General features: G+C 47.6%; 1 protein-coding gene across 3 annotated transcripts in view; it reads left to right on the top strand.

Annotated features, from left to right (window-relative positions):
- RAD54L (RAD54 like) overlaps nucleotides 1-13,123 on the top strand; it is a 26,553-nt gene continuing 13,430 nt past the window's right edge. Inside the window, exons 1-8 of one of the 3 annotated variants that reach the window (XM_007164519.2) lie at nucleotides 1-634; nucleotides 714-800; nucleotides 2,205-2,324; nucleotides 7,339-7,399; nucleotides 8,134-8,269; nucleotides 8,714-8,783; nucleotides 8,906-9,194; nucleotides 9,422-9,546. In XM_007164519.2, coding sequence (XP_007164581.1) covers nucleotides 632-634; nucleotides 714-800; nucleotides 2,205-2,324; nucleotides 7,339-7,399; nucleotides 8,134-8,269; nucleotides 8,714-8,783; nucleotides 8,906-9,194; nucleotides 9,422-9,546 — 891 coding nt within the window. In that variant the 5' untranslated portion in view covers nucleotides 1-631. The other 2 variants (XM_057540370.1, XM_057540376.1) reach the window with 2 other exon arrangements.

Here is a 13,123-nt window from a genome sequence, read left to right on the forward strand (position 1 = left end):
CCCGGGAGTCCTGGCGGCTGTTAACGCGCGCTTTGGGAAGAGGAAGGTTGAGGCGGAGTGCTTGGGCTGAGGTTCAGCCTTGCCGCTCTTTCCCGCCTCGCCTGGGATTACCCTCCCAAGGCCGGGTCTTCTACTTCTCCTGCCTGGACCCCTGCTCGGCCTCCCTCAGTCCGGCATCCGCACTCCTTCTCCGGACTCGCCCTCCGCAGGCCTCGAATTTTCACCGTAGCCTCTCTCCTGGCCTGTGATTACCCTTTCCCCCACGCAGCTACCCCCTGCCTTCACGTCCACCTGGGACCATTATCTCGACTGCAGTCTACTCAGTCTGGCAGCCTACCTTGCCTCTTTGCCCCATCCCAGACCTCTACTCATTTCTGCTTGGGTATTTCCTTTTTTGCCTTCTCTTCCGCCTCGGCTGCCTCGGCTAACTGGAGACCGACACTTTCACAGTTTGGGCCCAAACCTCAGCCCCTGGGTGTAGTCCCTCCATCCATGCTCCCTCTTTAATTAGCCCATGCTCTCAGTAATGTAGCAGCCCGCTCTTTACCAGGCTGCTTCTGCGTTCTCAGCTGTTGGGTGCCTTTGACCTTTGGCTGATGGGTACTTGACATTTTATGTTCCTGGGCCCAGAATGGTAAATATGGGCCTAGGGGAGGCTGTGGCTAGCCCTATGGCGGTGTCTAATGGGCTCACTTTCCGTCCTCTCCTTACAGAGGAGGAGCTTAGCTCCCAGTCAGCTGGCCAAGAGAAAACCGGAAGGCGGACCCTGTGATGAGGAAGACTGGCGGCCTGGAGCAGTGGTGAGCCCTCTGCCCTCAAGGGGATGGGGGAGGTGGGGGTGCAGGCTGTTGAGGCAGAAAGGAACCCTAGACCCTGGTTTCTGGGGTTACATGGAGTGAACCCCGTCACCTCCAGAAGCCTCTTTCAGTAAACTTCAGTAAGTGCTTACTATGTGTCAGGCATTGAACCACATAAATAAAATCTTTGTCCTCAAGGTGCTCATTAGAAGCTAATATGCCTCAATTTTCCTGGTTAGGAAGGGGCATTCCAAAGCAAAGAGCTGATTGGGTTGGGCCCTTTGGCTCCCTTGGAAAAAAAAGGGGGGGTCCCCAACAGCAACTAGCAGCCCGCTCTTTTACTCTTTGTCACCTGCCCAATGTCACAGAACAGTAGAGTGTACTGGGCCTACCTTAGAGTCTGAGCTCACTTGGGCCTAGACTGGAGGGGTAATGCTCCTCCAGTCCCTGCAAATACTCAAGGGCACTATGTTCGACTTTGGACTGGGCTCTGCCTTGGAGGTTTTCTGGGGCTGGCTGTGGGCAGGACCTATGTAACCAAAATCAGTAGGAAGATGTAGTATGTACTTCAGAGAGAGCAATTCAAGAAGCAATGTTTGGCCACTGGAACTTTGGAGGAAGAGATAGCTAAGGAACTTCTCAAAGGCAGTTTTGGGCGGGGTTAGTGAGTGAGTAAGTAAAAGCCTGTAGAGAGAGTGGAAGGGGCCTGGTGTTTCTGTTTCAGGTATGCCTTGTAGCTTCAAATACCTTGGCACAATCTGGTACAAGTGGGTTCTTGCCTGATGGCTCAGTGGGGCTTACTCTGTAGTTGTACTGCTGGTGTGCAGGCGGCTCCTCTACCTGTGAGGGAGACACATTGGCTGCCCCTTGCCACTTACATGGGTCTCAGACTTGAACTTGGGGCAGTACTTGGTGCTGTCTGCTACTGGTTGCTCCAGAAAATGCTTTCCGTGCTGGTGTTCTCACTGCCGTGGTGTGGATGGTTGAGAGTGGTCTCAGAGGCCTGGGAGTTGGGAGCAGCTGTACTCTTGCCCTGCATTGGTAAACTCAGGGAGGGAAGCAAAGGGTCACTCAGTATTACTTGGGGCTTTTAGAGTGAAGATTTGGGGGCAGCATGACTCTGTGCTACTGATGGACTTGCCCTTCACAGGCCCACTTCATTTACCTCTTCCAGTGCCCCTCAGATTAGGCAAGTTCTTTAACCTCATTAAGCTCCAGTTTTCTCACCTGTTAAATCAGGATATAAACGTGTATTTTAGGATTACTGTGAAGATGATACACGATAATATTGTACATGTGAAGAGTTTAGCACAGTGCCTGGCACTTAATAAGCATTTTAAATGTTAGTTGCCATTGTGGTGAACTCTGTATCTTCCAGACTTCACCTTCCCCAATTCTCTCTCCTAGACTCCTAAGAAACGGAAATCCAGCAGTGAGACCCAAAGCCAGGAGTGTTTCCTGTCTCCTTTTCGGAAACCTTTGACTCAACTAACGAATCGACCACCGTGTCTGGACAGCAGTCAACATGTAAGCCCTAACTGCAACCTGCCAATGTCTGTGTGTGCCCTGTTTTGTCTAGGGAGGCTCCCTCGGTCCTCACACAGTAGCCAGCAGATGCTTTAGTGGGGGCTTTGGGCCTGCCCACAGCTCCTGGGGCCTGGAAAAGGCCTGACCTCTTTCCTTAGAGATTGTGTGCCTGACTTGGAATTCCCCTTGTTTATAGCTACTTGGGCACCAGATCTCAGGTGGCTCAGATTGCTGAGGACAAGAGGGTGCAGGAGAGTGAAGGCTATGGCAGGGTGTTGGAACCTGTCAGAGAACTGTCTCTGACTCTGCATATAGCTTCTAAGAAGTACCAGAGTTCTACAGCTTTCATGTGTATCCTCTAGTAAAATCAAAGGTAATCATCAAGTGGCAGGTTCTGTGCATTATCTCATGTAACTCATTTTTTAAGATGAGGAAGCTGAGTCTTAGAGAAGTTAAGTAATTTGCTCAAAGTTACAGAGTTGTCAGATCTGCCTAGCTCCATCCAAAGCTTTTTCCTCCAAACTTTCTGAGGGACAGAGTGACACTGAGCTCCAAAAACCCTTGGAATGTGATAAGAGCGATGAAAGTGTCTTCTGTTATTCCTAACAAACCCCTTTCAGCCACACCTGAATTTGCTAATGAGATGACTTTGTAAAGCACTTAACTTTGGGGGCTGGTTGCCAGGGGAACCAAACTACCAATGGCCAATGTCTAATCAGTCCTACTCTTTACAAACCCAAAAGGTATGGGAGGGTTTGGAGAACTTCCTGGTTGGTGACTTGGTGAGCAGGAAGTCGGGAAGGGGCACACCCGAAACTCCCCTGGGACCGAAGCTCCTGTGTTCACCACCCTTCCAGACCTCCCTCTGTGTGTCTCTTCATCTGGCTATTCATTCGTATCTTTTAATATACTTTGTGATAAATCAGTGATTTAGTAAGTAAACTGTATCTGAGTTCTGTGAGCCACCTAGCGAATTAATCGAACCCAAGGAGGGGGTTGTGGGAACATTTGATTTATAGCTTGTGGTCAGAAGCACAGGTAACCACCCGGAATTGAGATTTGCATCTGAAGCAGTGGGGAAGGCAGTCACGTGGGACTGAACCCTTTAGGATCTGATGCTTTCTCCTGGAAGATAGTGTTGGAATTAAGTTGTAGGGCACCCACGCGGAGCCGAAGATTTGCTTCATGTATGGAAAACCCACACATCTGGTGTCAGAAGAAGTGTAGTATTGAGAGTAGAGGAGACACAGGATCGTGTTTTTCCTTTACAGGGACATTTTGAAGGAAAAATGGGAGTATGTTGATGGGAATGTGTAGTGGAGGCTAGTTATTTGTGCATTCAGCAAATGCTTAAAAACATTTTTACATAATATTTGATGAATATGAAAACATGTATAATGTATATAAAATATAAAACAAAATAAACACCTGTGAACCCACCATCCGGGACTAGAACATCATCAAATTCATAATCCCTTTTCTCATTCCCAGAGGTAGCCACTATCCTGAACAATATTCATCATCCCTTGCTTTTTGTGATAGTTTTACCATATATATATAATTCACTAAGTAATACATTGTTTAATCGTTTTCTTGAGCTTTAAAAAGTGGTGTGTAGTCGTCCGGGACTGTTTTCATTCGGGATTCATTTTATTGTCCTCTAGAACTATATGACATAAGTGCAGATGTGGTGGGAGTATGCAAACGGGGGGCCTAACAGTCTGGAGGCTGGTGGAGACCCGAATCTGAGGGACATGCTGATTAGGTTGAGTTCTGAAGGATGCGAGGAGTTTGCCAGGTGAAGAAAACAGGAAGTGTTCTAGATAGAGGGAACAGCCTGTTTGAAAGCTGTGGAGGAAGGGTCCCCAAAGGCAAAAATGCTTCAGGACCACAAAAGTCAGTGCAGCTCTGGAGATGAAGACTTTAGCCTTAGACACAATCAGTTTTAAGTCCTGTAGGATGTCTGGGTTTGCAGATGTGGGTGTGGTACCTAGGAGGGAGTTATGGAGTCGAAATAGATTTGGGGTGAATGGCATAGAGTTTGTTTGACACCTACAAAGTGTATTGGAGTGTCCATGTGAATGCACAGTTAGAAGAGCTTAGGGCTGAGCCCTGAGGAACACTGACTTTTAAAGGGATTGGGCAGAGGAAGAAGAGCGCACTAGGGCACTGAGCATGAGGTCCCAGAAAGGCAAAATAGTGGGAGAGTGGTGTCATGGAAGTCAAAAGCAGAGAATATTTGAGAGGAAGGAGTGGCCAGCTTTGTCTGGTAAGATAGGGTAGAAACATACCCCTTGGAGTTAAGGTCTTGTAGGCCATTGGTGACCTTTGCCAGAATCACTTCAGAAGAGTGGAAGGGGCAGAAGATAGATAGGAGGAGTGAGAGATAAGGAAGGGGAGACAGACTACTCTTTCTAGAAGTTTGAAGGGGAGGAGATAAGAAGTCAAAGGACATTTTGTTTTTGAGATAGGAGAGAGTTAAGCATGTTTTAAATGCTGGTGAGAAAGAGCTAGTAGAGAGGGAGAAGTTGAGACAACAGGAGAGATCAGGCAGACCTGACAGAGTGACTCTCTGTGGAAGAGGGAAGCTTTGACCTTGGGTGGGGGGAGGGATGTTTTTCTCCCTCTTCTATCATCAGAAGGAAAGGGTGGTATGAATTTTCAGTAACTAAAGTGAGAGCATGCTTTCTCCTCTGCCTCTGTCAGAGTCTAGTGAGTACTACTACCAGACCAGATTCTTGGAGGTTGGCTATTGCAAGTCTTGCGGGCTCTGCCCTCAGATGTTTTTGGCCATGGGTCCTCACCTTCTTCCACAGTAGTTGCACGAGGCTGCACTTCTACCTGCAGAACTTGTGGCTCCTGGGTTTTACTGAAAGTCTTTTTAAATTTGGAGCATAAATTCTTGGCTACTTAGAGCTTCAATACTAGCCTCTTATATTGACAGTCTTGAAAATAATAGTTTCAGAATTAAAAGCAGAATTGACGCCAAGTTAGGAAAGAAATTAGAGTCCATTTCCTTCCTTTTCCTCTCCTTTGACTTAAAGGTAGCTTTTTGTTAGCATGTTCTATATATGAGTTTCTCATCATTGCTATGGTAATTAAACATAGTCAAAAGATTTTATTCAGCTGCAAAGAAATATGCAAATAAAGAATTTGGGACTTTCTCCAACCCTGGGCTTGTCGTGTTATTTAGTGTGGTGATGAAGTTCAGTTCTCCACATTCCTTTTCTGTCTTCCAATAGATTGCCAAATATATTCATTACATTTTTCCTATTTAAAGTACATTGAGTTTCTAGAATTTAATTTATAATCTGTATAGAAGTGAGTCAGAATAAAAAGGTAAGAATTTCAGGGCAAGACAGGCTTGCTTTTTTCCCTATTAAAATACCTTATTGCTAGAAGGGAGTATTTTTTTTTTAATTAATTAATTAATTAATTAATTTATGGCTGTGTTGGGTCTTCGTTTCTGTGCAAGGGCTTTCTCCAGTTGCGGCAAGTGGGGGCCACTCTTCATCGCAGTGCGTGGGCCTCTCACCATCGCGGCCTCTCTTGTTGCAGAGCGCAGGCTCCAGACGCGCAGGCTCAGTAGTTGTGGCTCATGGGCCTAGTTGCTCCGCAGCACGTGGGATCCTCCCAGACCAGGGCTCGAACCCATGTCCCCTGCATTGGCAGGCAGATTCTCAACCACTGCGCCACCAGGGAAGCCCAAGAAGGGAGTATTTTTCATTACTTCTTTTTCCACTAATGTATTCCACTAAGACTACCTTTAGGGTTTCTGCTCTTGTTTTTACCTTGCTCTCTTGGGTTCTAGCTCTTATTTTGTTGAGGTTTACAGGCTATTGTAATTCCCTGAGGGCTCAGGTGCATATAGATCAGAACTTTGATGGGAGTTTTCAGTTAGCTCAGGAGTTGGCATTGTGGACTCCCCTGCCTCCTCCTGCCCCAGCCCCGTAGCCCCGTAGCCCAGGGCTGATTCCAGGCCGAAGTGATGACACAGAGACTTCCTGTCACCCTTGTCCCTTGCTTTTTCTTGGTGATTGGCTTCCCCTCTCTCTCATGTCCTCTTTCTCATGTTTTTCCCTCTCTTGTGCCTTCCCATGGCAGGAAGCTGCTGACTCTTGGCTGATCCACATGGCTATACTCAAACAGGTTGGATTAGGAAGCCATATTGCCCAGTAGTTACAAGTAAGGGCCTGGAATCAGGAAAGTCCTGCAAATGTCATGGCTGTGTGACTTGGGAAACGACTCAGCCTCAATTTGCTCCTCTGTAAAATGGGGATGCCAGTAATATATGGACCTCATAGGACTGTTAATGAGGATTAAATGGTAACATGAATGCGAGGACTTAGCACTGCATCTGGCATACATTGTTAATCATCATTATTGTTGTCACTTTTGCTGTTGTCAACATTATTTTACTAATACTATTGCTCCTTTTACTCCTGCTACCACTACTCTTTGAAGGGCTGTTTAGTTCCCAAGGAGGCTGATGTGAGAGTTGATATGGAAATTGGATGCAGTAGGCAGAACTGATATGACAAAAAAGGAAATGTGCGCTATGCTTGGAAAGATGTAACCCTGTGGGACAGTGGTTGAACCCAGACATTGGAGTTCTGTTAGTACTGGGATTGGGTGAGTTTGTGGTGCTTTTTTCTTAGGGCACTGCAGCCTAAGGAATAGTTAGGTGTCCTTACTTGGCATGGTCTTTCATGAGCTAAAGGCTCTGAGCCTTGTGGTTGACCAAGGCTAGGTATTTGCTTTGGCACTCTCTTGTCCCTGGGGATTTGTGGAACGTTATGCAAAGCCTCAAAGGTAAAAGCCATTGTACAAAACCTAATAATCTAATATGGAGCACATCTGCTTCTGTTCTAGATGCATCTGAATGAAACGTAATCAAAATACAATGCTCTGAATGTATTACGATGCTTAAACAGGCATTTTAGACTGCATTTGTAAAAATATTATCCCATAACATCTCCAATCAGTCCTGAATCCCTGTTTCTTCTCTTTTTAGGAAGCATTTATTCGAAGCATTTTGTCAAAGCCTTTCAAAATCCCCATTCCAAATTATCAAGGTAAAAATGGAGACTTTTCTATTTCTTAAATTAGTCACGTGTGAATATGCCTGAATAGATTAAAACCTCTGCTTTTGTAAGTACAAGCTTACCTTGGAATTAAAGATGCCAGTCCAGTGGTGACTGTGTATGGGGTGACCTTCCTGGGGCCTGCGTGAAGTCTGTGTTTGACAGCTTCAGCAAAGGCTACCAAGACTAACTGCCCCTCATCTTCTTGGTGGGGATATGTCAGTGTTCAGGAAGCTCCTGGTGGGCCAGGGTGGCTGATGGACCCAGGCTACATTCAGTCCAAGTGAGTTCAGTAGCATTTCCTTTATGAAGTTGGCTCTATCAGAGGCCTAGGTTCTATAGCGTTTCCCCCTGCCTTATGTAGGGCATAGAATTGTGCTAAAACTGGGGCCTGGGAGGGAGGAGGCGAACTCTTAAGACCTCTCAGTCTTGAAAGGCCCCTTTAGGGTTTCAGACCTTTCCAGGATTGATTTGATGTAAGATGAACGAGACCTGGCCCCCCAGAAGTTTGTAGTTGAATGGGAGAAGTCATATGGGGAAAACTCTGATCTGAGGCAGACTGGGGTAATGGTCAGGCAGAGGTGCCCAAACTGCTTTTGGAGAGGTTTTTGGGAGAGGGGGTCATATGGAAGCTTAAGAAAGTTTATATGAAGGATAGGCATTTGAGCTGGGCCTGCTGGAGCTCCTCAACTTAGAGGCTTAGGTGACAAATTGTTGGTTTCTAGGTCCTCTGGGCTCTCGGGCATTGGGCCTCAAAAGGGCTGGGGTCCGCCGGGCCCTCCATGACCCTCTGGAAGAAGGTGCCTTGGTTCTGTACGAGCCTCCCTCGCTGAGCGCCCACGACCAGCTGAAGCTTGACAAGTATGTGCGCTGGTATTTCTTGAGCAGTTCTGGTCCTCTAAGTGCACAAACCTGGAGGGCAGAGGGCATTTTCATGTGATTTCACCTTGGGACCTGCATATGTTTTCAGAGTGCTGTCATGACTACTGTACCATCCAGAGTGAGTAGGTGGGGAAGGAGAGTGCCTGGGGAAGAACATGTGGACATGTCCAGTTGGTGGGGTTTCCTCATCCATTCCTACCAGGCTCACTCAGGGGCACAGGGAGGGTTAAGGCGATGGCATAGGGAACCCATCTCCGTCTCCTAACTTTCTCACCCTGGAGAGGAATTTGCTATGGTTTGATTGCACCAGGCCAAGGAGGTCCTCTCTTAGGCAGCTGCCTCTGAATCAACAGGACACAACTTTCTGAGGGTGTGCCCTTGCCCGTGTCTGAACTCCGTGTTTTCTTTGTTGTGTTTTCTCAGGGAAAAACTCCCTGTCCATGTGGTCGTTGATCCTATTCTCAGTAAGGTCTTAAGGCCTCATCAGAGAGAGGTAAATGGGGGTGGGGGGGGGGGTGAGTTTGGGCTAGGGTAGGGGCTGCACCTGAGGGGCTGTCATCCCTGGGGCAGCAGCAGTGTGGATGCCAAAGTGGGCTGAGTGCTGTTATTCCCCAGGGAGTGAAGTTCCTGTGGGAGTGTGTCACCAGTCGGCGCATCCCTGGTAGCCATGGCTGCATCATGGCTGATGAGATGGGCCTGGGCAAGACGCTGCAATGCATCACATTGATGTGGACGCTTTTGCGCCAGAGTCCGGAATGCAAGCCAGAAATTGACAAGGCAGTGGTGGTGTCGCCCTCCAGCCTAGTGAAGAACTGGTACAATGAAGTTGGGAAATGGCTTGGAGGGAGGATCCAACCTCTAGCCATCGACGGAGGCTCTAAGGACGAGATAGACCAAAAGCTGGGTAGGAGCCTTAACAAACATGGCCGCACTTCTCCATACAACCTGCTCCTGTCTTAAGTGTATCCTCACTGATGGCCAGGGTTGAGGGCAGGGAGGGGGTGGCAGAAAGTAGAATTCCTGTGGAAAGAGTTGAAATAGTTATTTCCAGGCTAAATTAAAGAATCGTCAAACTGGCTTTTTCTTTATGATATTCTCAGATTTGTTCCCTTGACACCTTTTTTGTCGTAGAAGGATTTATGAACCAGCGTGGAGCCAGAGTGCCTTCTCCCATCCTCATCATTTCCTATGAGACTTTCCGCCTTCATGTCGGAGTCCTCCGGAGAGGGAGTGTTGGACTGGTCATATGTGATGAGGTACTTGACACTCGGCTGTCTGGGTGGTAGGAGAAAGTCTGTCGATGTCTTCTCACTGAGAACTGCCATCCAAGGGCTGTGCCGGTTACTGGGGGATGCAGAGGACAGAACATACTGCCTTGAAGGAGGCAAATGGGAGGGAGAGCCCGTGGTACCAATTTGCCGAAAGAGGGGTTAAGCAGAGCTTGGAATGCCAAGGAGAGTGAGGTGCTGTGGGCTGATTGGTTTTGTTGCCTCTAGACAGTTTTCCTAGACCAAAGGACTTTGAAGGGTGGGAGGGATTTGGATGGATGGAGAGACATGGTACAGTGTTCAGGGGAACAGGTTCTAGGGTCAGAGAGATCTTCGTTCAAATCCTGGCTCTGCCACTTATCAGAGTAAGTGGTAATTTACTTAACCACCCAAGCCTCTTTTTCTGTGTCAATAAAATGGGGTGATAACATCTGCCTTATGGGATTATTGTGAGGATTAAATGAAGGAATGCTTTTATCACAGTGCCTGGTATGTCATAAGACCTTGGTACATGTCAGCTCTGGGTGTTTTTTTGTTTTTGTTTTGTTTTTTGTTGTTGTTGGTTTTTTTAAAATAATTCACCTTTAAAAATAATTAATTAATTATTTTAAATTCTGTTTTATTTTTATTTTTGGGGTGCGCCACATGGCATGTGGGATCTAGTTCCCTGACCAGGGCTCGAACCCATGCCCACTGTAGTGGAAGCGCAGAGTCTTAACCACTGGACCGCCAGGGAAGTCCCTTATTTATCTATCTATCTCATGCAGGGCCATTGATTGGTTGATTGATTGATTGATTGATTGGCTGTGTAGGGTCTTCATTGCTGTGTGTGGGCTTTCTCTAGCTGTGGTGAGTGGGGGCTACTCTTCGTTGCGGTGCGTGGGCTTCTCCTTGTGGTGGCTTCTCATTGAGCACAGGCTCTAGGCGCGCGGGCTTCAGTAGTTGCAGCACACGGGCTCAGTAGTTGTGGCTCACGGGCTCTAGAGCGCAGGCTCAGTAGTTGTGGCTCATGGGCTTAGTTGCTCCGTGGCACGTGGGATCTTCCCGGACCAGGGCTCGAACCTGTGTCCCCTGCATCGGCGGGCAGATTCTTAACCACTGCGCCACCAGGGAAGTCCCTTAATTTATTATGTATGTATGTACTTATTTATTTAATTAATTAATTTTTTTTGGCTGCGTCGGGTCTTGGTTGCAGCACGCAGGATCTTCGTTGAGGCATGTGGGATCTTTCGTTGTGGCATGTGGGCTTCTCTCTAATTGTGGCATGCGGGTTTTCTCTCCTCTAGTTGTGGCATGCAGGTTCCGGAGTGCGTGGGCTCTGTAGTTTGCGGCGCGCAGGCTCTCTAGTTGAGGTGCATGAGCTCAGTAGTTGTGGTGTGCGGGCCTATTTGCCCTGCGGCTTTTGGGAACCTAGTTCCCCGACCAAGAATCCAACGCACGTCCCCTGCATTGGAAGGCGGATTCTTTACCACTGGACCACCAGGGCAGTCCCCTCAGCTTTGGTTTTTATTCTAGGTTGAGAGGACTCATGTGAACAGAAGCACGGAGATAGGAAAGTCCATTGTGGATAGTCCATACACCTTGTGAGTCTGTGTTGACTCTCTGGGACTAAGGAAAATACGGCAGTTGTTGCTCTCTGGCCTTTTCCAGCACTGTGCATGAAGGGTGGTAGGGATGCAACTACTTGGAAAGCAGTGAGGGTGGCTGGGAGCGTCCCAGTATAAAGAATTTCCCACGTCTTTAGGAGGCTTGGCTACCCTGAGCCTGCTGCCATTGTTTACATCTTGGGGAAAGTAAGGTCACTTTGCACACCCCGGGGACTTTAGTGTAGAGGTGGCTGAAAGACTTGGCCCCATCTGTCAACTGATTGGCAGGCTTGACTGTGCTCTGGGGACTATAGATTACCCTGTATCTGAGGGTCTTTTGGGAGAGGACAGAGAAGAAAAGCTTACTTTGGGGTACCATGCTTGCTAGTAGTGAGCTATTTCCCAGTTGAGCTTTTGTCCTTATGAAGAGTCTGGCATGTCTGCCAACTTCTGATACCCTGATGGGCCATTCCCTGGTAGGAGTAAGGGATTTAGCAGATTGAGATGGGGTATGCACGTGGCCACTGCCCAGGACCCTGGCATTTGCTTCATCACCATGGAGGGGGACTGTGCCAGGAGCCTGGTCTAGAGGCCAGGGCATTGGGGAAGGGAAGGGAAGGCAGGCTGTTGAGCCCTTGAGGACTGGGGAGCATCTAGATTTTCTTCTCCTCTGTAGTGTTTCGTTTCTTCTTCATCCTCTCCTGTTTTCTGAGCTGACTGGCATGAGGGACCAGGCTGCCTCTTGCCACACTGCAGGGTCCTGGCCCTCCCTTCTGCTCCTCTACCTTTTATTTATTTATGTTTTTTTTTTCTTTTTTTCTACCTTTTATTTGTCAGCAGTGTGTTAATTGTCAGAAACCTGAGGAAGCCAAAGTCCTGAAAGATAGTCAGCCTACTCTAGGAGAAGTTTGTCCTGTTTGGATCTGGGAAAGAGAAGGTTCTGCCCCAGGCTTTCATGTTCCCAGCTTCCTCCCAGCTGATGCTTTTCTCTGGAACACAGAAATAATAACGTAATAATAGCATAATAACTGTACAAAATCTTGATCCACATTGTAACCTGAGTTAGACAGGGCAAGTCAGAACACTTGGGATCAGCGTTGGCTTTGCCACTTGTAAGCATGACTGCAGATGAGACTGCTCTGAGACTATAGAGTAGATAGCACATGGTCTACCTGAAAGGGACATGATACAGATCAAGAAAGAGGATATAGGGAAGCATTTTGTAAGGTGTATGAACAGGGGAGGGACTGACATCATCATCATCATCATCTCAGTTTTGGAGATGAGGAGACTGAAGCTCAGAGAAGTGCTGGGACTTGAATCCAGGTCTGAGATTTTAAGTCCTGGCTCTTTATTCTCTCTTAATGCCTTGGTTGTAACCAAAGCTTGGTGTAGGGAGAAGCTTGGCTTGGTTATGGAAGGACTGTCCCTGTATGCCTCATCTGGACCCATGTATGTTCCTTTACAAGTGCTAGAACACAAAGCAAGTCAGATGCTGGGAAATGCATTAAAAACAAGAATCTACTCATGGGGCTCATGTTTCAGAGCGACAGTGGTGGTATTTAATCTTGGTATCATTTTTTGCTTTTAAAAGGATAAGCTGAGAATTCTGCCAGAACAGAAGTTCAGCAGCAGCTTATAAATAAGAACTCTGACAACTTTTCATCTGGCCAAACATTTGATTTGCTGAGATGCCAGCATTTGGGTTTTAAATCCGTGGCCGATGGTGGCAGGAGCTGGGTCTGGAGCCAGGAAGGTCCCACAGGAGCTGGGGTTGGCTTTCCCTTTCACAGAGACCCACAGGGGTAGTGCATCAGTTCAGTTCATTGATTGAGTTATGAAGTACCTGTTATGTGTCAGGCCCTGGGGATCTCATGATTGCCAGCCGTCAGGGAGCTTCAGTTTAGAGGGATCCAATTGTTTAGAGGGATCCAATGGATGCCCATTTCCCCAGGGCCTTTTGGGTAATTTCTTCACAA

Source organism: Balaenoptera acutorostrata, chromosome 1, assembly GCF_949987535.1.
Source record: "Balaenoptera acutorostrata chromosome 1, mBalAcu1.1, whole genome shotgun sequence".
Lineage (NCBI taxonomy): Eukaryota > Metazoa > Chordata > Mammalia > Artiodactyla > Balaenopteridae > Balaenoptera > Balaenoptera acutorostrata.